This window comes from Cygnus olor, chromosome 18 (assembly GCF_009769625.2).
Source record: "Cygnus olor isolate bCygOlo1 chromosome 18, bCygOlo1.pri.v2, whole genome shotgun sequence".
Taxonomy (NCBI): domain Eukaryota; kingdom Metazoa; phylum Chordata; class Aves; order Anseriformes; family Anatidae; genus Cygnus; species Cygnus olor.
Genome location: NC_049186.1, coordinates 11,365,688 through 11,389,056, shown reverse-complemented (window position 1 = coordinate 11,389,056; position 23,369 = coordinate 11,365,688). Strand labels below are relative to the sequence as shown.

The window sequence follows — 23,369 nt, the reverse complement described above, 5'->3', positions numbered from 1 at the left end:
TTGTTTTGTTTTAGTTTTAGTTTTAGTATTCAGATTCACATTTTCAACATTTTTCCGCGAAAGGCAGAAACTTTTTTGGGAGGGGGAATGTGTAATCTAACCTCCAGTTTTCTGTCCCAAACCAGTTTTGACCAGCCATACCAACAATGTAATCACCGTTTTTTTTCCCTCCTTAGCAAACAGCAGGCCAAGTATCATTTAAAGAAGAAAAAAAAAAAATCACCAATAAAAAAAAGAGCAGCCTTTTGCCGTAGATGGCCGGTGTATTTTTCCTTTGGAAGTTGGCCACCCCAAGCACACACAGGGCTCTGTGTGAGCCTCCCTCGCCCTCCAAGAAACAGCAGAAGAGAAAAACTCGCTGTGCCTTGGATGGCTTCCTTACGGGGGGAGGTGGGCTGCCGGGGAGGGGGCCGAGCGCGAGGCGACGGCTTGAACCGAGTTCCTTTTTCTATTTTATTTAGATTAGGTTCTGCTCAGCGGGGTGATTTCTTAATTAGAGCAGCCCGGTCTCGCAGGCCTGTCGCTCCAGACCCCTGCTCTGCCTTCTTAAGTTTCACGAGGGAAGTTGTCGTGCCTTATTTCCTGAGCTCTAATATTCGAGCAGTGTGCGGTGATTTCAATGGGAGGAAAGGACATGTAATTTAATCATCTTTATTAGATTTTGGGTGAGGGAGGGGGCAAAGCAGTGGGAACCATGTCCTCTGCTTGTCTCTTGACTTTCTCTTCTGCTTCCAGTGGTCAGGGATGAGATTTCAAGGGCGAGGAGAGGAAGCAGGAAAGCAAAGGCCCTGAAAGTAGAGATCCATGTAGTGAAGGGCTTTTTGTCCTCGGTTAAGGAGTTCTGCAAGCAGCAGCTGTTATCTGTGTCTCAGGCAAAGCCATGCCCCTGCACAGCTTCATCAAGGGTTTATTAATGACTGGCTGTGATTAAAAAGTTGTATTTTTAATCCCAATGATTCCAGGAAAGGGGAATGCTGTCCATCCAACGCGTGTTGCTGGAGCGGGGTGAGAGGCTGATGGAGCCAGTTTGGGCAGAGCAAGCAGGGAAGCAAAATGTAGAAGTCTGCAAATTTCACATGTTTTCAGGAGCCTGCCGAGGGAAGGCAAAGTGCTCCGGGATCAGCGCCGCCTCCCAGGCACGGCTGCTGCTCAGACCCCAGCCACGAGGAGAAGATGAGAGCACTGAGAGCATCCCCCTCCAGGCCCAAAGGGGGAAGGCTTGGAAGATGTAGAGAAGAATTTGGGAATTTTTTGGAAGTAGAGCTGCCTGCGCAGCACCACTGTGGGGTGGTGGCTCAGCTGCACATAGGCACCGCTCGGCAAACCTTTGCTCCGTGTAAATCGATGCGATGCCAACGGAGCTGGGATGTTCTGCCTTCGAGATTTGAGCCTTCTGTGTTGCGTGCAGTCAGCTGTGACTTTGTGGCTTTAAAGATATTAAGCAGCGCTCAGTGGGGCACGTCTACATTTAATTCAAATGAAATCAGGCTCTGGATTTTTTAATAAATCCATTTTATGGCTAGAACAATAGAGAAAGAAGCAAATATTTGTTACCTGGAGACACCGTATTCTCTCCCTCTCACCACATGGGCTTGAGTTATTATTTTTCTAGCTGGCCCTGTGAAAGGCTCCTGTGGAGGATGGGAGAGGTTTATAACCCAGTAATAGGCTTCTCACCTCAAAGTGGTTCCAGTCGCTCTCAGCTGGGTTTGGGTGTGATGGTTTCCATTATGCGCCTTCAGCAAACGGCTGCGGGGTGCTGTGGGGCAAACGGGGCGATGCTGAGCCTTGGGGGAGCTGAAGCACAGGTTGCTGCTCACGCCCTCCTGGTACGGGTGATGGTTGGGGAGAAAAACATCTCCTGCCTTGCCTGAGTTTGGCAGTTACTTTAAATAAATGCTCTGTTTTTATTTTTTTTTTTTTTCCTGGGGGATCACTTTGCACTCGAAGAAGTAACTGCATGACTGCAGCTGTGACCATATTGGGATGAGATGTTTAAAGTGTTGCATTTAATGGCTTGCTTAATGGCTTGCCTGAGAACCGAAGTGCTGTGCCAGGGCCAGCTCGCAGGCTTCAGCAGCTGTTTTTCGGCGCTTGCTGCAGCTCCCCACGCCCAACTCTGCAGCTCAGCGGCGTCCGTGTGCGGCAGCGCTGCGTTGGAGGTGCCTTGCTCGCCTGTCCTGCTGCTGAGGGGAGGAAAAAGAGTTAGCTGGGGAGTTTCCTCTCCGAGCACAGCGGTGTGAGTCAGCAAACCGCCCGAGTGTCACCTGTGGCACTGGGGGACCGCAGCTCCGGGGAGCCGGCACTGCGAGCCAAGGCAGCACCGGGAGCCGGCTCCGCAGCGAGCAGCAGCAGACGAGGGAGGTTGTGATGGTGATGTGCTGGGAGAGAACCCTGCCAGGTTCGGGGAGAGCAGTCGGGGCCGTGGGGAAAGCCTTGTGTAAACTCCGAGCGGGATGTGCTTGCCCCCAGGGCACATCCACGGAGCCCCACAGAACAGGGATGCTTTCGCACAAGGTGTTGCCTGAAAAGCCCACGACGCCGTTCCTGGGCAGATGGGCTGTGAAAGTGGCTGCAGGTGCCAGGGAAAACTTCTGCGAGTATGTGCTACCTGCGTGTCTGTGTCACGGAGGGACCAAAAAAACCCAGCGCTGCTGGCAAAATAAATCGCTTCAGTTATGAGCGGTGTTTTGAGGGGAAGCTGCAGCAGTTTGGAGCTTGGTTTCTGGAAAGCAGCTTGCCTTACGAGAGACGGAGCAAGAAATTGCAAATTAAAACCAGAAAGCCCCTTTTCCCTCCATCTCTTGATGTCTTGATTCGAGGTATGCATAATTGCAATCATTATTTTTAAGGGCAGCCCCCTGCGCCCCCCAGGGTCTATGTCATCCCCGCAGCCAGCCCCGGACTCAGGGCTGCAGGAATGATGCTGGAACCAAACCCCATCTGCTGGGGGGGGCAGCGGCCGCCCCTCCCTGCCCGAGCTGCAGGGGTAGGAAAGGAAGACGAGGGAGCGATGAAGGTCACCTTCCGCTGCCCCGGGACGGTAACGAACCCCACGCAAAGGCCCAGGTCGAGCTCTCCAGAGTCATTATCGCAACAGGCTGCGAAAGGTTAGGGAGGAAGGAGCTTTTCGGAAGTCTTTGCCCACTAATTGATTGCGAAGAGCGGAAGGAAGGATGTATCAAAAAAAGAAAAAGCCCCATGCCGTTTGTAGCCCCCCTCCTCCCCTTCCCGAAGCGCGCGCTGCGAGGAGGCAGCAGGTTGTAGTTTCGACTGTAACGGAGCAGAAGGGAAATCAGATTCAACAGGAGCTGGGTCTCCTTTCAGTCTAATGGCAGATCTGGAAAATGTTTTCCAGCGTCATAAGGAAGGATGAAAAGCATTAAGGGCTGGCTCGTGCCCTGTCCCTGCCCGGCGAGGGCTGCGGGATGGATGGCTGCTCTCGTTCGCTTCTGCCCTGCCTGCTGCGGGCAGCTCGTGGTGCACAATGTGGCACGCTGCCTGCTCACCTTGGCCACCAGCACCCATGCCAGCATCCCTGGAAATGCACCGGTCCCCCTGGCCGTGCGTGCCCTGGGGGCAACAGCTAGCCCACCGTGAGCAGCTGCCATGCCCAACATAATGCACGGGCTGTGGGCTGCTCTGGGCAAATGATACAGCCCTTTTTGGGGACAAAAGTGCCGTTTTGGAAAACCAAAGTACCAGGCACTGCATGGGGGCCTCGGGTACAGGCTGCGTTGCATGGACCGGGAAGAGGCTGGAGGTGTGGAGGTGTCTCCTTTTGGTTGAGTCTCGGAGGTGCTGCTTGGCTGCCTACAGCGGAGGGGACTGTTTGAGAAGGAAGTCCTCAAAATGTTTGTGGCTTTCTGGCCTGAGGTGAGACAGTGCCCAGAAATGAAAGGCAGCTACAGAATTTGCCTCCTCCCATGACTGGATGAAACCAGAGCACTTTAAGATGACACAGCGCAAGAATTAATCCGCTCAAGTGGCACCAAAGTATTGTCTAAGTATGATGAGTATCCCCTGGAACAATATTGTGCTGATATCTACGCTGAGCAGTCTAATTTCATATTTCCTAATCAAGTCTTTGCCAGGAAACCAGACAATTCATGCCACCCACTAACCTCTACCTCTCCTTAACCTTTCAGTCTGCCTTCAAGACCCAGGAGAAAATGCAGTGGGAGAGATGAGCTACTCTTCTGGGGCGAGACTCCTTGGCCAACGCTGAGTGAATCCTTGTGCAACATCAGTAATTATCATCATTGTTATATTGGTAAGGAAGAAGAAAAAAAAAAAAAAAGCATGTTTAGAGCTGATGGGATTTGCCCAAATCACCTGGATAAAATTGGGAACACTCCCTGACCGATCAGGAACAGACTGAGACTGGAAACCAGTTGCCTCGATGCCTTGCTCTAACCACTAGACGACCCACCCTGTATGAGCAAACGGAATAAAATTTGAAAGAAAACAAAAATCTGACTTGAAAAATGTGTTCCGCATAGAACCAGAATGTTCAGAGGAGAAAAAAGGATGCAGTCCAAAGTTTTACTTCCAGGCAAACATTTCAAAATGGACTTATAATGTACCCTTTCATTTAGATTTTATATGAAGGTTTTACTTGAACTTGTAATGAAGATGGAAAAATCCGAGGTTACCATGGCTACTGGCACTTTGCCTAACACACTCAAATCTTTTTCCCCTAATAATATAGATTTTAGAAACCCCCCTGTAAAAAGGGAAGAGTTAAAGACCCCGTAAACAACTGTAGGATGAAGAGTATTATTCCATGTAAACCACGTTCTGAACATCATGGCATGGTAATTATGTTCATTTTTTTTTTTTGCTTTTCCTCCTCACCAATTAGGTCCCTGAAACTCAGAGTCCTGCTCTAGATGGTTCTCCTGCTAATAACTGGGAAAAAGCAAGGAGTAAGAAAATTGGGTGGTGGTGAGCAAAGTGCTTGGTGCTCCTTCTGGGACGTTCTCCTGTTGGTTGGAAATGCATCGAACTTGTCGGGTAGGAAGCAACCTGGTTACTTCGGATGCTCTGGCAGCCTGCAGCTCCATCCCAGCCCCGTTGGACTCTCTTGGGCAGGTGTTTCGGCTGTGCTGGGTTGTGCTCAGCACTCACACCAATGAAACGTGAGATAATTTGGGGGCCCACCACCATACAGCAGTTGCTGCGGGTGTTGATGCCGTATATTTGCCCTAAATCTAGGAACAGACTTGAGGTCTTGCTTGCTTAGCGTGTATGGTTTTATGGCCAGCATCTTGAAAGCCCGTGATGCTCAGAGATGAGCTAGTCCCTGCCCTGATGCCCACCTTGGATATTGCCAGCAGAAAGGAGCTGGGAAGGGGTGGAAGAGGCAGCTGGTAGCCATCTGCTCCTGGCTGTTTGCAGCTCTCAGGCTGCACTGGGAGGCTCGCTCTCATCTTCATCTTCATCTTCTTCCTCACCTCCCTGCAGGGGCAGGTTCTTCTTCCACGGGAGCCACGGCTCTGGCCATTCCCTCTTCCTCTACAGGGCTGCCGCCTCCTCTGTCTGATGAATTCAGCCGAGGCTCTGGCTCCAGCTCAGAGTTTGTAGCTTTTGTCCTTGCGATTCCCCCAGATCTCAGCAGGAGCTGATTTGGCATCGAATGAAAGAGTTTGGGCTTTGAGCTCCTCTCACAGGAGCTTGAGCAGGCTGAAGTTTTGGGGATGGATGGGCAGAGCGAGTGCACACCAAAAGCACTAGGGCTGGTCAACAAATGGTTGTGACGTTCATGTGCGTTGGAGGCAGCACAAAGTCCTATGACAAGCGATAAAACCCCGCGGAGTTGTCCTGGTCCTGGCTGTGCCGGCCGGGTGGAGGAAGTGCTGACGCTCCTGCTCTCCTCAGGCTTTCGGGAGATCCTTTTAATGCAACGGCGCTTTGGCTTTTAAAAGTGGTGGCTGTCCGCCAGCCCGATTTATTTTAAACATGTGTTTCTGATTTGAAAATGTCCAGATCTTGAAATCTTTAATCTTCTCACACCTAGGGATTTTTTTGTTTTGTTTTGTTTTTGCAAAAAGCTGAACCACGTGCACAGGATGATGGTTAAAAAGCAACACAGACTGCTTAAAAAAAAAAAAAAAAAAGAAAGAGAAACAGTAAAAAAAAATTAAAATAAAAGATCCAGCTGGCATTCTTCTATTATCAAAGCAAGACTCAGCATGGAGATTCACATATGCCAACAAACAGGGCTTTCGTTTGTCTCACTGTGGTAATTGCTGAATCCTGATGAAACTCCCTGAACTTTGAGCTGAAAAAGGTCCTGAGATCCCTCCGAGAAGACAAAAAAGACAGAGTATTTGTCAGGCTGAAGCAGGTTGTCTTCCCAAATGCTTAAACTCAACACTGTTTTCTGGCATAGAGCTAGAAGAATTGGGTCCCACCGCTGGGCGGGGTGGGCAGCCCATCCTCCTGGCCCCGAGACGGGGATGGTTGCTCCGTCTCCTCTGGGACGGGAAGGGCTCAGGAATGAAGCACCAGGAGGACTTCAAAGGAGGCTCCTCCTTCCTCCCCTCCCGGTGCAGAGGAGCAGCTCGGGATGAGCCCCGCTCTGCGCCCGGGGAGTCCCCAGGACGTTCAGCATTAGCACCGGGTGACGGAAATCGAAGCTGACAGATTTAAAATGTGCAAGGGGAAAAACTTTTTTACAGCAACCTGCAATTAACGTTCGGCTCGAAGGGGCTATGTACACAAACAGGCCAGCGTCTAACCATAGACACTTGCTGCAGAGGGATGTTTTTTCCAGGCGTGTGGCTTATTTAAGATATAAACAAGTGATTAAACTTTTAGCTCTGCAGAAATGCTCATCACTTGCCAAACTGTTGTGGGAGTGCTACCGCTGGCTTCAGCGGGACCAGAGGTAGCAACGTGAGTTGAGCGAGTGCCTTTGCAGCTCCCTCGGGCTGGATTTTCGTGCCTGGCCGTGCGCTGCTCCTGACGCTGCTGGAGCCTCCGGTGCAAAGGTCTGGGCAGAGCAGAGGTTAATGCAAAGCATGTCTGATAGATGGTGTCAGCCGCCTTCTGCTCACCGCGCCACCACCCAGAAGCATCCCCTGGGGCAGGCACTGCTGATGGTCCGTGCAGAGAGATGTGGAGAGAAGACAAGCACGAGGTGCTGATGTACCTTTGGTGGTGCAATTGTGCAGCCCGTGTTAACGCAGCATCTTCCCATATACTTCCCAGGGATGGTGTGGCAGCAGAACTGGGGGTGAGAGGATGTCCCCAGTCCCCCCATCATATGTGGGTGGGTTGGGGCTGGTCCCCTGCCTGCATATGGGAGTGCACCTCGGCCTCCCTCCCATCTCCCTGCTGCTCTCCTCGGAGCAGAGGGGCTCCAAATGCATCCCCCGTGCGCTAAGAGTTAAGGGGTCTGCGCGGCCCTGAAGATAAGAAACAGATGATAAAGGTTAGGGTAGGGATCGCGTTTCCATTACGCAGCCTGTAAATGCAAACTAATTAGAATGCAGCCTTGTTTCTGAGAAAATGTAAAGAAAGCAAAAAGCAAAAAAAAAAAAAAAAAGGGCAAAAAAAGAAAAAAAAGCCACCTCTTTCCTCCCCAGGAAAGAAGCCGTGTGAGCACTAAAGGCCCGAGAACGTGGGATAGCTCAGCTCTGCTGCTTGGCTTTGCTTACAGCTGGAAAATGCACATCAGTCAAGGTGCACGTGCATGTGCAAGGCTGCTCCACAGCACTCCGCTCCGACTGCTGGGAGGTGGCCGAGGGGGCGCTGGGCTGTGCTGGCCCTCTCCTGGGTCGAGCGTTTTGGTGTTCTCCCACTGCACAGCTGGACTGGAGGGAGCTGATTCCCTCTGGGTTGGAGCTGGGACGTCGTTGTGTTGGTCTGGTGCTCAGCTGCAGGAGGACAGAAATTAAAGCCAACCCAGTGGGTTTTGGTACTTTAGGAGCTTCCTGAGACAAGATTTTAGAGCACCAGCTGAAGGACGTCAGCACAACTTCAACGGAGTCTTTGCCATTTAAGAAGAAGGCACTGAAGTGCAGGCTTAAAGCGAGGCATCTCTGCAGTGACCCCCATACCTGCTGGGCCCAGCCTTCCCGAGGCAGGATTGGAGCATGCCCCTAAACATTTCACTGGTCTGGTGCTTAGGGGTTTTTGGCAAAAACAGTCGAAATGGCAGTTATTTCTGGGCCTGGAACGCCACCTATCCTTAACCATTTCCCAGGACAGCAGCCTGAGCTCCTGCCTGGTGACCTGGAGACACACTGCAGGTTCCCCCCGGACCAGCTGGATGCGGATGTATGTTTAATATTGGGTTTGATATTTCTTTTTTCGTTTTCTTTTAAACTTGATTTTTTTTTCTCCTCGGAGGTTCATTAGCATCTTCCCTTTGCTCGCTTGCTTTTTTCCCTCCTTGCTTTCTTCTGGAACCTAGAAGTATTTCACTGCGGCTTGCCAAATGATTTCTATCTCAGTGAAAAAGAACTTGCTATTTCCTGAAAACCTACCACTGTTTTTTCTCCCTTTCTCTCTCCCTTTCTCTTTATAATACGTTCTGAGCATTGAAACAAATCCAGGTAACTTGATAAGAAGTTAATGAAAACAAATGAATTCTGTTTTGCAAAGGTGCTCTGAGGAGAAGGGCGGCAGTGTTTGGCAGAGAGGGAATTGTCTCTGGTGAAAAGAGGTTTCAAGGGACAGCTGGCTTCGAAGTCCTCCCATGCCAAGTTTTGCAGGGGAGAAATTGCAAAAGAAAAGTCTCTCTAGGTTTCCTTTTTTTTTGTTGTTGTTGTTATTTTAGACGTTGTTGGTGACACGACATGGTTCAATCACTACCATAGGATTTGATTTCGGTGTTTCGCTCTGGGGAGGTTGCACTGGGCTGCGTTTGCCAACCCCAAAGAAGCCCCGGGTCCCATCCTTGGTCCCGGCAGCTGCCTCCACCCACCCATGGCACCCATCTGCGCACTCCACTGCCACCCAGCACCACTGGCACCCCGACACATGCTCGAGGTGTTTGCCACGAGTCCCAGCACCTCTGGCTGGCAGAAATTCGTGGCCCCCGCTGCGAGCAGCAGCACACTGCCCGACTCAGCCACTCTCCTGGGAGCGGGTGAAGTGGTCCAGCAAAAGCCGGGCGATGCAGCATCCCCGCCGAGCCCTGGATGCTGCTCTCAGGCCAAAATATTTCCAGCGCTACAGAGATTTCACTGTTTCAAGGGGTGTTTTGGTAAGATTTTGTGATTTTCTTTTCCATAGTGGTATTTTATGAACTGCACTGGAGCATACTGGGCAAAAAAAAGGCTTTGTTTAATGAGCTGGTTCTTTTATTGGGCTGATTTTCAGCTGCATTTTACTCTTCAGCACATGGGAAGTTTAGTTTTTAAGAAGTTTATTTCTTTATCGTGCGTTCATTTCCGAAGGCTTCGCTGTACTTCTGGGTAGATTTCTGTTTGGTTTGGGACTTGGAGAAATGAGCTGTTGAACAGATCAGTTGTGGGATAAGGTACTCTGTTTGCGAGATGGTTTTCTTTGTTGCATAACTCACAAATACCATCCAGCATTTGAGAAAATGGATGATTTTTTTTTAATTCACTCCTTCCCTCCCTCTACTCCCCCATCCCCTATGCAATTTTTTATGGTCCATGATTGGAAGCAAAAGGTCTAAAAGAGAGAGGAAATCAAGCCCGTCAATAAATGCTAAAAATATTTAGTGTGGCAGCCTCTGTATTTTCTTTTTTGTGAAACACTGATTAATATTCAGTGGTTGAAGGTTAATACCCCATTCATTTTATTCCCTTTATATCCTCTGCACAGCAGTTGCTGCTCCAATTTCGACTTCTAATTCATGCAAATCTGGTTCCAATCAGGATATTAGTAACTCACTGCATAAGCAGAGGGGGAGGAAAAAAAAAGAAATCATACAATTATTCAACTTATCTTTTGGTACAAACACATACACACATCCGTGGACACCCCAAACCCACAAGGTTGCTGTAATGAAAGGGTGTTCATTGTGCATTTCCATCCTTCTTTAAAATACAGAGAGAACATCCACGGAGAAGACTTTTGGCAGGCTTAACCAGAAGTTATTGTTTTGATACAGCTGTGAAAGTCTCTGGCCTGCATTACAAAGGAGATGGATGATAATGGTAGCTCATGCTAAGCTTAAAATCCAAGCTTCAGTGCAAGGACAGAAATGATCCATTGCCAGGTCAGGTTATCAACCCCAGCTCGGTGCCTGAAAGGTCTGGGTGCCCAAAGAATACAGAAAAAAAAGGACTAAAAAAAAAAAAAAAAGTGAGTTCAAGGCTGTTTCCATCAGCAAAGTGGCTGTTTCCCAGTCCAGGGATGCTGTCCCTGGATGCCTGTGCCTGGCTTTTCTGTCCCCTTCAGAGAACAATGGGTTTCTGTGCCGTGCTGGCTCCACTGAGGACCCCAGCAAGGGGCAGGGGCTGGGTGTGGGACGTCGACAGCTCAGCTCCTGCGGGACGGAGCCTGGGCTCACCACAGGGATGGCACTGCAGTGGGCCAGATCCTGCAGCGTGCTGCTCTCCATCATCTCCCTGCAGGGACTGGTGTCTTCCCCTGGGCTTTGCTAGGGGTCTCTGCGCAGACCGAGGCTGCAGAGGGCCACGCTTTCAAGGAGGAGTTTGGGGCTTGCTCGCCGCGGGCTGGTGCACGGTCCCGCGGCACTTCCAGCGTCTGGTCAGAGCAGACGGGCCGCAGCAAAGGGCCTCCATAGAGTAAACTGCCTAAAGCCCAGCGTATTTATCTTGGAGAAGGCGCAGGGTTCAGCCTTCCCGACCAGGAATCCCGGGCGAGGCCGGCAGCCAGGCCGGCTATGTCCAAACCTGCTGCCCTGTGCCTCTGGAGGTGAGGATCGGGGTCTGTCGGATCTGCCACCCCTGTGCCCTCGGGGACGGGGATGGCTTGGTGCTGGGTGATTTCTCCTGGGTTCATGGGGCTCTGGTGTGTGCCAGGCAGGGCTGCCTGCGTGCCCGTCCTCGCACGTGGGTGCCATGGCTCTGCCACCCCTCTGTGCCATGCTGATGGGGAAAAGACCCAGCTTGTGATGTCCCCTTGTGAACAGCAGCCTCAAGCTCTGCTCCAAAGTGAGACAGGAGTGCAGTTACGTAGGCCTCAGCCACAAAGCAGGAGAAGGTTGAGCTCCGAGCTCTGCTCTTTGCCCGTGCTTTATTGCACCTGGAGGTGCGGATGCATGGGGCAGCCCCCCAGACCCCCTGGGTTTAGCTGTGCTCCCTCCCTCCGGAAGATGTTGCTCCTACGGCATCTTCCTCAAAGGAAAAAGCATTTTCTCCCTCCGTGGATCACCGGTGACTTCAACTTTTAAAAATAAGCAAAGGCTTCAGCACAGCCCTGCACGCGATGTCTAGCCAAAATGCAAAACTTTACCACAGTGCACAAGTGGGCTGTGTTTTTCAGAGCAGGGAACAACGTTAGGGCCCTTTCATCACCTTTCTTTTGCACTTCTTTTTAAAATGATTTAAATTGGAGGCAATAGTATTGAACCTCTGACACTCAGACAAGACTCTCTGAGTCACACACTTATGCTTGCATCCATTTTCTGTAACCACTGTGCTTGCAGTCCTTGAGGTTTGTTGTGCTTTTTTATTTTTTTCCCCCTAAGCATTTGTTCTTTTTACTGTGTTTGTGCCATCTCCGTGAGATTTCATTTGAATTTTTGCCTTGTTGTAGGATGGACTGCTGGTGAGCACTGGGCCTTCACTTCTCAGTCCTACTGCTGATGCATTCTAAAACCAGGCTTCCTTCCAGTGCTTTTTGAGCAGCAGCATTAAAAACATTGTGCTGAACCCTCTTCCCCTCCATCTACCGAGGAAAATGCACAGTGGAGGAAAGTGAAATTCCAGATTGCTCAGCAGAAAGGAAAAACCAGCCTGGAAGCCCCTCTGGAAAGGGGCCAAGCAGTAATCCCATGCCGTGTGGGTGAGAACGGCAGCATCTCCTTTGGACTTCGATGGAGCGAGAGCTGCTCGCACCCACTCGGGATCCAACCTCCTCCGTTTATAGCCCTGATTTTAAACCAGCTAAATGAAAATACTTGTGGGAAGCGAAAATAGCCGGCGCTGAAAACCTGTGTCTGCTGAGGGTGGAAATTGCTGGGAGTTCCTCCGTGGCTGCAGCCGACCATTATAACCTGTGTCATAAATAAGAGGCGGTTGCGCGGCGTGCCGCGGCTGGGCTCCCTGCAGCGGCGCTGAGCCCGCGCGCCCCAGCCGCAGCCCACGGGAGCGCAGCTGCTGCCCTCGGTGCCACGGCCTGGCTGCTCCGAGGATGCTGGTGAGCGGCTCTGCGAGAAACTGGCCTTTTTTTTGGGGGGGGGGAAAAAAAAAAGCAGCATTCATTTTTTTTTTTTTTTTTCCAATGAATCAGCACGGTGTGCGGTGTGATGGAGGAGTTTGCTGGATGTTAAGATCATTTCTGGTCCCTGCCTGGGATGGGGAGCCCTGTGATTCTGGGGTGGGAGTGGGGTTACATGGAATCGCTGTGGTTACTCCATGAAAAAACCAGAATTTATCCCTATCGGTACGTATGCCCCATGCAAACACATGTAAACCCAAATTTTATATCAGTTGGCAAGATATGGTTAAACAATGCGCTCTGGAGGCCTGAATGAGCCTGAACGGCAGCCAACAGAGGAGAGCTGCAGCACGGAGCCAGCACGAGAAAGGAGCCGGAGCCCGGCCTTCGCCCTTTAATGTGTGGTGTTCGGCCATGCCAGCAGCTGCACGGGTTGCAGGGGCTTTGCCTCTCCTGTGGGGGCCATCAGCTGTTGGTGCCTCTGTACCGACTCATTCATCTTCTGGTTCTTCCAGGGCTGGTTCTCCAATGCCATGTGGAAACGCTTGCGCAGCCGTTCTAACCTTTGGGCTGCAGCAATTAGCCTCACGCGGCATCTGAGCTGCAACATGTGGGCCCGGCCATTACTTTGCTTTAGCTGCTTGTTCGGCCCTAATCTCTGTTTGATTTCAGGGTGAAACCGATTTGAGTTTCCCGAGGCTTCTCCAGCGAGCTGCGGGGTGCTGCCCCCTTCAATCCAGCCTGGCTCTCGCATCCAAGCCTTTTTCTGGAGGCAGGGAGGGGTCGGAGATCACCTGCTGAATCCGCTCCTTCTGGTACCATCCCAGTGCCGCGGTGCTGCAGGGAAGGGAGAAAACATTTCCTTATATTTGCTCCTTGCTGAAGTATCTCTGGGCTCATTTGGGAGCAGGGGGCAGTCCTCGGGCACCTCAAGACAAAGATCTGTGTCCTGGTTGCTTGGTCCAAGGCGGGGGCGTTGTAAATTTGCCGCTTGTTGTTACAGATGTCTGCAGCTTTCCATGTCAGCTTTGCATTTGGTTTCCTTCTGCCCTAATTGAGACCAGAAATCCAATTAAACAATAATCCCGTCCTTTTTGAAGTCCCTGGCCACAGCGTCACTTAATCGGAGACGGTAGATGTTGTGCTAGTGATGGGACCGACTGGCAGCGGCGAACCCCTTCCCTGCTGCAGATTACGAAATGCATTTTGAACATCCATCTATCACAATCCATGTCAGGAATTGTCGTGTGCTGCACTTTGGTGTTCCTATTAGGGACAGCAGATGTTCAAACAAGGGGCTGTAGCATGCGCAGCCTCCTTGTGTTACTGATTAGGCATGAGAGCGTGCCCCATGCGGGAGGGACGGCTGCCGCTTGAAGTGCCTCATATTTATTTGCACAGATGCGCTGGGTGAAGGGAGGTGGGCAGAGATTTGAGCAGGCTCCCTGGAAGAAGCACGTTTATAAGCAGCATTTCCTTGCTTTGGAGACCTTGGGCCAGCTATGAGCAGCCCCTGCTTAATATGGGCTTGGGAATTGCAGTCCCTGCGTCGGAGGAGCTGAGCACAGCTCTGTGACTCAGCATGGTGCCGAGTGTTACTGCTGGTCTGTTAGATTAGGAGATCAGGCTCCTTAAAATAGGAAATTGCTTTCTGTACAATCCGTGTAACGTGTCAGATATATACATGTATTAAGAATATATATGTAGTGTGTGTGCGTATATATATACGCGTGCAACATGCACACACATATGCATGCACTCTTGGCTTGGTGTGTGTTTTGCAGAGATTTTGTGGAGTTGGTTAAGATACGTTGCTGTACTTGGAGAACGGTGATGAAGCTGTTGCTCCTACACCAGCCTTAAGCATTGCAGGCTCGGGGATTTCTACACCCGAGGGCCACCAGCAAAGACCGCTCGGAGCTGGGGGAGAGGCTTGTGCAAGCTCCCAGCTGCTGACCAGCCCAGGTCCCTGCTACAAAACCAAACCAGTCCGGCTCTCTGCCCTTCGTTTGGGAGAGGCAGCTGGCAGACCCTTCCCTTGCAGCTGACAAAGTGCCTGCGCTTGGTATCGCCGATGGGCTCTGAGCACCCTGCGCTGGGATTTTTCAGCTCGGAATCACAAGAGCTGTAAGCTTGTTGCTCAAGCAGCTCGGAGTTGCTGCATCTCCTTTCTCTCCTTCTATCTAGCCATAGAAAAACAGGAAGCTGCACCAAATTAGCTCAGCAGCTGAGCCTTCCGAAAGCCACAACATGGCAATTGTAGGCACCACTCGATTGCTTTTTTCCTACCCTGCAGCAGCTGAGCGTTAGGCCAGCAATTTGATTTGATGTCTCAGCCTGCTATTGTGGAAGAAAGCAAGAAGGGAAAAAAAATTAAGGGGAGAGATTTTAAGCTCAGGGCTTCTTCCCATGGCATTGTTTTTATCCTTTTCCCATCCTGGAAAAAGAATCAGAAATAGCTCAAAAACCTTTTTTCTGCACGATTAAATTAAGGCTGAAAAGATGACGGAAACATCGCTGTCCGGCCCTTGACAGTTTTGCACCTTGTTGGGCAGAACAGAGTTGTTAAATTTGTGAATGTAACTTTTCTGGTGGGGCTGGGCTTCAGCCACAGCTCTCTGCCCTCCAGGCTTCGCATCTGCCAAATGTTTTCTTCAAAAATTAAAGTACTTTTAGATGGGTGTAACGTGGTTGTGCTTTTATCTAATAAAAAAAAATAATCTACAAAACCTAACCTAATGTAATATTTTAAGCTGGGACTATTTCTGCCATTGATATAAAGTGTGCTTTTAGGCACAGGAGGTACCAGGAGAAAGGTTCGGTTCAGAGGAAGAGCTCTGAAATGGAGGTATTTGGAAGTTAAAGCTGGAAGCATCTGATGGCTGGACAGGTGTTTGCAGGGGCTGTTGGAAAGGGAACGTGCTTTTCTCACTTGATTCGGAGTGGGCTTTTGCAGATGAGCACAGACCATGTACATTTCTGCCCAAGTTCCACGTAAACCCTCTGGTGCTGCAGCTCTGCTGGGTGCGAATGCCTCCCCCAGCTGTGTACAGCTGCCTCGCTTGCTGCTCAGACTCCTCTCGTCTTCAGCACGAAGATGTACCCATTAAAAGGGCAGTTGCCCTCAGTTCAATTTAAAGCAATTTTGGTGAAGCTGGTAGGTCAATTAAGGTAACATAGATTTAGGTTTTATTTTGGATTTTTTTTTTTTCTTTCTCCTGCATTTCCATGTTTTTCCCAACCTACTGATTCCTTCAGCCTTGCTTTGAAACCCTGATTCTCCGCTGGCAAAATTCCCCTCACACCTGTGATGTGACCCCTTATTTGACTCGTTTGCTTTTGGCTTCTCTCCAGCCACACCTTGCTCCCAGATGCCTCCGTTTGTGGCCGCCTCATGTTGAAAGCTTACCACGAGTACTGGTGATTTAACGATAACCTCAGCGTTTATCTGGGGGTACGTGTGCAGGAATTGCAACCCGTGAAAAGACTGGGAGAAGTCTTGATGCATGGTACGGACTGTGGTGTGCTGCTGGCTTTGTGCCCCTGCTGGGGACCCGCTGGCAGTGGGACAGGGACCCGAGCCGTGCCGCGGGACCTGCCTCCTCCTGCCGCTGCTGCCAGGTTCTCGTGCAGCTTTGGGCAAAACGGCTCACGCAAAGCGGAAGCCCTCAGGAGGACCAAATTCTTCCTCAGCTTTTCAATTAGCTTCTAATCCCTTCGCTCCCGTAAAATCTCAGCTGCAGGCTGCCCCTGTTTGTGTATTTGCACCGGCCACGAAAGCCACCTCCCTGAGCATCTGTCTGTGCGGTTTGGGCTGAAACCTCTCCCTGTGCCAGTGGCCACACCTCTCCACAAAGAACATGTAATTGCAAACCTTTTTTTTTTTTTTTTTTTCTTTTCCCTTTCATCCCATTTAGCGTAAAACAAGCAGACACCCGTCACCGTCCTCTGCCTCGGCGCTGCTGCAAACTTTTTCCACCTGGCTGAGTTGGGTGTCCAAAAAAACATAAATAAATGGGAAAAGAAAAAGAAAAGGGGCGGGGGGAAAGGCCGCCGGTGGGGCTATTTTTAAACCCATGACACAGAGGAGTGTGACACACTTGGTGTTCTCAGTGGGTGGGTGCAGTGTTATTTCATGTTATTCTTGTCGCAGGGCCCAGCATTACAAGCGGACGCGTTATTCCCTGCGCCTGATGACAGCGTGAGGCACGGCCACCGAAATGCCGTGAGGGGCCGGGGGCTGCGGCCCGGTGCTGGCGGGGCAGGGAAGGGCCACCAAGCACCGTGAGGATGCAGGGGGCATGAAGATGGCATGCTTCACTGCCTCGCTTGTACCTTTTTCACTTGGCTGGGGCTGGCGTAGCTGTATGGCTGTCTTTCCATGTCCTCTTGTCCGTCTGTGGGGCTGCCGGTGGCTGGGCGCGAGGGAAGGAGGCTCTGGGGATGGAGGCCGCGTGCGTGCGAGATGTCGAGAAGCGATGCTGAAGGTGGCCGAGGCTGATGTCGGCCAACGTCTGTACATGAACTTGAGGTTTTATAGCCCTATAAAAGGCAGCTGACAGCAGAGGTTCTGATTTTGGAGGCTCCAGCTGAGCTGGGAGGAGCCGGCCTCGTCTCCCAGCGCCGGAGCCGCATCTGCTGGTGCCGAGCCTGGGCCGTGACGTCGGGGAGGCAGAGAGGGGTTGGGATTCCCGGCGTGCCGGGGGCAGGAGCCGGCCGCTCACCCGAGCCATCGCCACGGCCCTGCCAGCGCCAGGCCGCTGCTTTCCTGGCCGGCCTCTTGGAGACTGTGTGCAATGCTTGGAAGGGAGCGCAGCACCTTGCTCCATGGGCAGGCGCTTCTTCCCCCCCTTCCCTGGGCTCTCTGTTGGCAGTCGTGCCGCAGGTACGGCGCTTTGCAGCGAAGGATGAGGCCTGCCCAGGGCCAGCCGAGGTCCTGTGGCTCTGTTTGCCTCCAGTGCACGTACGCCAGCGTGACGTTGGTTTCTGGTGGAAATCAACGGAGCTCCGTGGGCTGCTCCACGGCTTTCTTCCCTCAACATGGCCTCTCTCGCTCGTGGGTTTGCTTTCTCTTCCCTGCCCGCTTCTCGCCATATCCACTCAAGCATCTCATTTTTGTTAGGTACCTAAATACCTTTCTGGAGGCGGGCCAGGCGCCTTGGCTCGGCTCCCTTCTCACGCTGGCTACTTTCTTGTGGACTGCTGCCGCCGTCCCTGGGACCGAGCCCCCGGCGGGGCTGTGCTGGAGGTTGGGCAGGGTGGGCACGGAGGAGGACTGTGGGGACAGCAGCAGCTGATCCATTTACTTGAAACCCTGGAGGTCTCAAATCGGGTCAGGGCAGAGCTGGGGGTCCATCTTCTTTTCCCGGTTTTACTTGGCACCATCATGGAAAGTTTGCTCTCGTTGCACCTTGTGCTGGTGGGAAGCTTGGCTGATGGACTCGGGAACACTCCATCTGGACCAGACTTAGCCTGAGTTATGAGCTCAGAAGCCAGGGAGATGTCCTCCTCGTCCCAGGGCAAGGCTAAGGCATGGAGGAGAAGCTATGGACTCGGGCAGAGGCGAATTAACATTTGAAGAAGTTGATTTTGTTAAATCCTATCAGACACGGTTAAAAGGAGAAATTGACCCCTTGGAAATTTGGGAAAATTAGAGGGAATTTTTCCTGTGGCCCATTTCCACGTGGAAGAAGGGGGAGCTTGAGATAAAGTTTGGCACATGGGATGTGCGGCTCCATCTCATGGAGCCGGGGGCTCGGCTGGGCACCGCCTGGCTGCGGACCAGCAGCAGCAGCAGCAGGCGAGGCCCGGCGCGGTCCCTTCTGCTCAGAAATCCCCGTGGTGCTCCTGCGCCTTGGTCCCCCACCACGACCAAGGGATCCTGGCTCTTTTTTTATGGAGACTCCCCACCGAGGTAGACGCTAGTTAAAAGGTTACTACCCAGCTGTGAAATATGTAGACAGTGTAACAGCTAAATGGCGGGGTGACCTCATATCTCATATTTATTGACTAAATGTGGCTTGAACTAGTCACCACTAGTAAAACAAACCACAGCCCCGAGTACTGCAGGAATATTCCATGGCAGACAGGCTCCTGACTCCTTGTCACACGCTTTCACTTGATTTAAAAAAAAGAAAAAAAAAAGAAAAAAAATCTTTTTACTAATCTCATTTCATTTACAACATAGGTCCTGCAGAAACCCTTTCAGTGCAAGCTGACTTTTTCCAGTGAGAAGAGCTGGGAATCCCTCTGGTTTTGCACTGGAAGAGAAGGAGAGAACGAGCCCTGTGGATTCTGTTTTTGCCAGCATCCACCTCAAGAAATAGTGGGACCTGACAAGGACAGATGTGCCAGGCTGTAACAGGGAGAGCTGGGGCAGGCAGGTTTTTGTGAGCTCCTATCTCACTCCTGCTGCCGCTGAGATGGGAAAATAGCTGTGAAAAATCAAGAGGCTGTCTCAGATTTTGTCTGCACGAGGACATTGATGTGGTATTAAGGTAAAGCAGTACATTTCTTACTGCTGCAGCCAACCGAACTCATTCAGCGTCAGATGTTTTCCCGAGCATCTCCCTCCTGGCTTCCCTGGTCCCCAGGCCCATGCCAGGTGACCCGTTTCTCATCGCTTTGCGACCCAAAATCCCACGGGGTGTCGTAAACCGTCTGCGCTGCGGTTATTAGCTCACGGCCATCTGCGGGTGCCCCGCGGGGACGCTGGAAGCCCCGTGCCACAATAACAGGAGTCGCAGCTGGAAAAGCCGCAGCGCCTTGCAGGTGTTGCTATAACGTCCTGCCTGGGATTACCGGGCTGGTCAAAAATTATGATGCACTGTTTCCCTTTGGAGATTTACATGCGCGGGAGGGGGATGCTGAGCATTGGGAAAAAAGATGAACTTGGCACCAGGGGATGCAGATCCCCTCCCTGCCCAGCCACCTCTCTGTGTGCATGGGCTGGCTGCGGGACGGCGATTACTTGGAAGTTATCAGTGATACACGGTGCTGATACGGAGACCGGTCAGAAGTCTTGGTCACGTCACCTGGAATCTTATGCTAATTGCTATTGTGGTTCATTTTTCCGAGCTAAAGTGCAGATAGATAACAAGGGCCAGAAAGAGGAGAGGAAATGGCCTTTGTAATGCTCTGCGGAGATAACCATTCCTTCTCCTGGCTGGGGGCAAATTTGGCAGCAGGGAACAGAAACATCTTCCCAAGGTGATGTGACATTTTCCAAGGTGATGTGGCACCCATTGTTCTCTAGAAAACTGAGAAGATTTTTTCTTTTTTTTGGTAGAAAAAAATGTCAGTCAAATGCTATCCATGATAGTATTTTGAGAGGGGAATAAATATTAAAAAGCCAGTACAAATGTCCTGAAATAGTATAGCACTTTCACAGAATTCCTTTAATGGTGGAGCTGCTTGATTGCTGTTTTTTAATCAGAAACAAAAAGTTTTCTTGCTTGCTTGACCTTTGTATTCTTTGATTTTGTTTCATTTCCTATGTCCTTGAGCAGGACACTGGTCTGATTTGTGTCAGCTACATTTACTCAGCACGTGATGCACAGGGGTGGAAGGTTTTGTTAGGGGTGGAAGGTTTTGTTAGGATGTGTTTGTGCAGTTTAATTTCATCCGTGGTTCTTGCTGCCCTTATTCCTCAGCACCATACCACAGCACCTTTGGGCTGGGGCAGCAGCCCATCCTCTGGCTTGGGGCCGAAGCCATCGTGCTTCATGGTTTCCACCTGAGCCCATAAATCACGCTGGAGTTGGATTAAAGCTTCGGTTAGATCCACTGGCAGTTTTGCTATTTTCACTGAACCTTGCAATGATTTGGACGTGAGCTGAAGATTTATGCGTATTTGCAGAGCCCACGGTTCCAGGTCAGAGCTTGGACTGAGGCATTACCAGGGAATCATTGCTTCCCCAGACGTCTTTGGTGGCCTCCTCTGAAGCAAGAGACATTGCTAGGAAAATGCATCCAGCGCTTATCTCCCTGCTGAGTCTCCTGAGAAGTGTGAGACGTGATAAAACAAGCCTGAAAATGCTGATATAAACATTGCTCAGGAAAACGTGCTCTGCCCTCGTTGTTCTTAACTAAAGCGATACTGGAGCCTGCACATAACAATGCCAGGACGAGCATATGGGCAGATCATGAGCAGAAAATTAAAAGTGGAGCACAGCACAGGTTTGCTTTTTTTCTTTTCTCATCTCTGTACATGCAGGCAGGAGTCATGGATGGCTGGGATCTCAGGGAAGCCCCAGCTCCATGTCCCTGACACCAAGATAAATGGGCTGAGGTGATACAAGTGCTTGCACCATCCTGGTGTCCCCCACAAGGTTCTGTCCCAGGGCAATCCCGGTCTCAGCAAAGCTGACCGGGGTGACCTGATCATTACAGCTGTTCCCTTTGGAGTGATGTGATGCACATCACCCCGTAATTTTCCACGGCTTTCCTGTCTGTATTCACCTGGATATTGCTGTCAGAGCTTGAACCATGGGGGAGACCCTGTGCCTCTTGTCCAGTGCCCATGTCCCACGCGTGCCACCCCGTGTATGCGCATGCGTGCATGCTACCATGCCGGCCGATCTCCAAATCTGCTCCGGAGGACTCAGAACCATAACAATATGGCAGTAAAAAAATAATGAAATGCCATCATAAAAAAAGATGTGGGAAAGCAATTATTTATTTATACCTAGGGAACTAGGAATAATACACCTGCTTCATAGGGATGGCTGGCATAAAGCTGGCATTGCATAGTGGTACTTAATAATTTTTTACCACACTTTATAGGCTCTTTCCTGCAATTAATGCTAAATAAAATCAACATTTCTCCAACTTGCATTTCTGGCTCTCATTAACTCTGTTCTTGCCATTCACCATCTCTTTCCTTCTCGGTATCTTTGCTTCTTTTGTATTTTTCTTCTAAGTTTTCCTTCACTTCTTCATGGCATCTGTATTCCTACTTGTTCACTATTTTTTTTCCCCCCTTCTCCACCTCTGACACTCCTTGGCCTCACCTCCATATCTCTATTCAGAGTCTTCTTTTTTCCCCCCTCTCTGTTTCTTTTGTATTTGCATTCTGATCTCCTTCATATCTGTATGTTGGTAAAAGGGACAACATTGAAGGTCTCGAACACTCCAAGAAGCCTCTTGGCTTTGTATCAGTAGAAACTTGTCTTCTAAAGGAGTGACCTCAGCTTGAATGATGGCTTGGGGGGGTCCCTGGGCAGGTCACCTTGCTTATCTGTGCCTCAGTTTCCCTACCTGCTAAATAGCTGGCTTGGCATGTAGCTGGTTGTATCCTCGGCCGAGTGTGGAGGCCCCGAGGTGCAGCCTGCAGATGGAAATGCAAAGGCAGCCTGGAAATTTGGACTGTCATCTTCTCAAGTGAGCTGATAGATAAATGAATGCATTAAGCCAAATGATGGCGGTGGTGCTGGGAGGTGGTTCCAGGACAAAACCAGTCCTGAGCTCTGTGCTTGATTAATTGACTTTCCCTATTTATTTTGTAGGAAGGAGAAACTTCTCTCAGTAACCGAGAGCCACCTAGACCTGCTGGAAGCTCTCGGTGGTGAAAGATTTGGCGAGGTCTCAGGAGCTGCGAGTCCTCGTACTCTTGCTTTTGTTCCCCTGGATTTCCAACTGGTTTCAAATTCTGCGATTTCGACATTTTCCTTCCTCGTGGACTGGGAAGATGATGCTCGCTGCCAGCAATGCTCCCAGCAGGTAGGATGGAAATTCTCAGGAAACAGAAAGCTTCACAAGGGTCCATTTCGGACTTCTTATATTTTCGTGTTTTGAATACCAGGCAGAAATATCTGATGGTGAAAGTTTCCCCAGTTTGGCTGTTATTTTCTCCCTTGTTCTGGAGCTTAACTCAGTATTTTTTTGTCCTGCTGCTTCCCACCCACAAAATAACTTTTATTTATTCCCACCTTAAAAATAAAAGAAGAGGGAAAATTTTTGTCCAGTCCCCCGCCCCTGCCTTATGATTTTTAAGCCGCATTTTTTCTGGCTTTATTTTCTATTGTTTTGAACAATAAAATCCTATTTTTTTCACACAGAAATGTATTTTGGATGAAATACTGTTCCTCTCTGGGAATCTTCTGCCCACAAACGCACGGATTTACTCCTAATGCCACTGAAATCGTTTAATGCGTTTAAAATTCGTTTAAGTAGATAAAGTGAGCTGGGAGAGTTATTAAAAGACAGGCTTTTCCTTGACGGTAGTAAAAGATTTGGGAACAGATCCTGAGCAGGCCTAACGACTGCAACCAGGTGAGAAAGTGGCCGGTGAGCTGGAAGACGGGAGAAAAATCATTGCTGAGAAAAGTCACCTCGAAGCCTCAAACCAAAGTCCCACAGGGCACTCTGTGATGGTGCAGGGAGCCCTCCTGAGCCTTGTGGGTTTACATCGGGGTTTTTTAAGCAAGAGCAGTCGCAAGCAGGGCCCAGGATGCAGGATGGCTTTATGTGCCATCTAGTTCAGATACACAGAAAGAGAGGGGGAGTAAGGCCCCCATGGTATCAGCTGCTGATGAAATGGGGTGAGGATTTTTAAGGAGGATAAAGCCACGAGGAAGAGGAGCCGTGCCTGCGGCCGAGCCCCATCTCTCCCTCCGAGCATACACACTCTGCTCTCCTTCTCCCCTACAAACTGCAGATTAAAGGTGAAAATCCAGCGTCTGGGCCTCGGGATTTGTGTGGGTAGCAATGCAGCAAGGCCTGGCACTGGGCAATGAGATCCGCGTGGATCCCATGGGATGATCTGTGAGCAGGCTGCTGGGGCTCAGCGCAGAAGTGAGATGTGATAGCAGATCCCCAGCCAGCTCGCATCACCCTGCTCCTGCAGCCTTACCTGGGGCTGTCTGCATTACCCAGCCCACGTCCCCAGCACCAACACAGGTGCCTTATCTCCCAGGGTGTCCCACTCTTCCTGGGTGTCCCAGCCATGAGCAGAGGTCTGATGGAGAGGTGGGGAGCTTGTGCAAAGCCCTGGGGTCAGCCGCTCTGAGCTTTGTCAGGGCTGTGGAATAGCATCCAAC

At 50.7% G+C, this 23,369-nt stretch overlaps 1 protein-coding gene across 16 annotated transcripts in view; it reads left to right on the top strand.

Annotated features, from left to right (window-relative positions):
- Positions 1-23,369, top strand: part of LOC121057155 — a 190,494-nt gene that overhangs the window by 157,102 nt on the left and 10,023 nt on the right. For 4 of the 16 annotated variants that reach the window (XR_005813664.1, XR_005813670.1, XR_005813661.1 and 1 more), the window contains 3 exons: positions 4,149-4,273; positions 20,189-20,508; positions 21,837-22,050. Coding sequence is in view for 2 of the 16 variants with exons in the window: in XM_040530925.1 (XP_040386859.1) it covers positions 177-645 (469 nt within the window). In the remaining 14 variants the exon portion in view is untranslated. The other 12 variants (XR_005813673.1, XR_005813675.1, XM_040530925.1 and 9 more) reach the window with 6 other exon arrangements.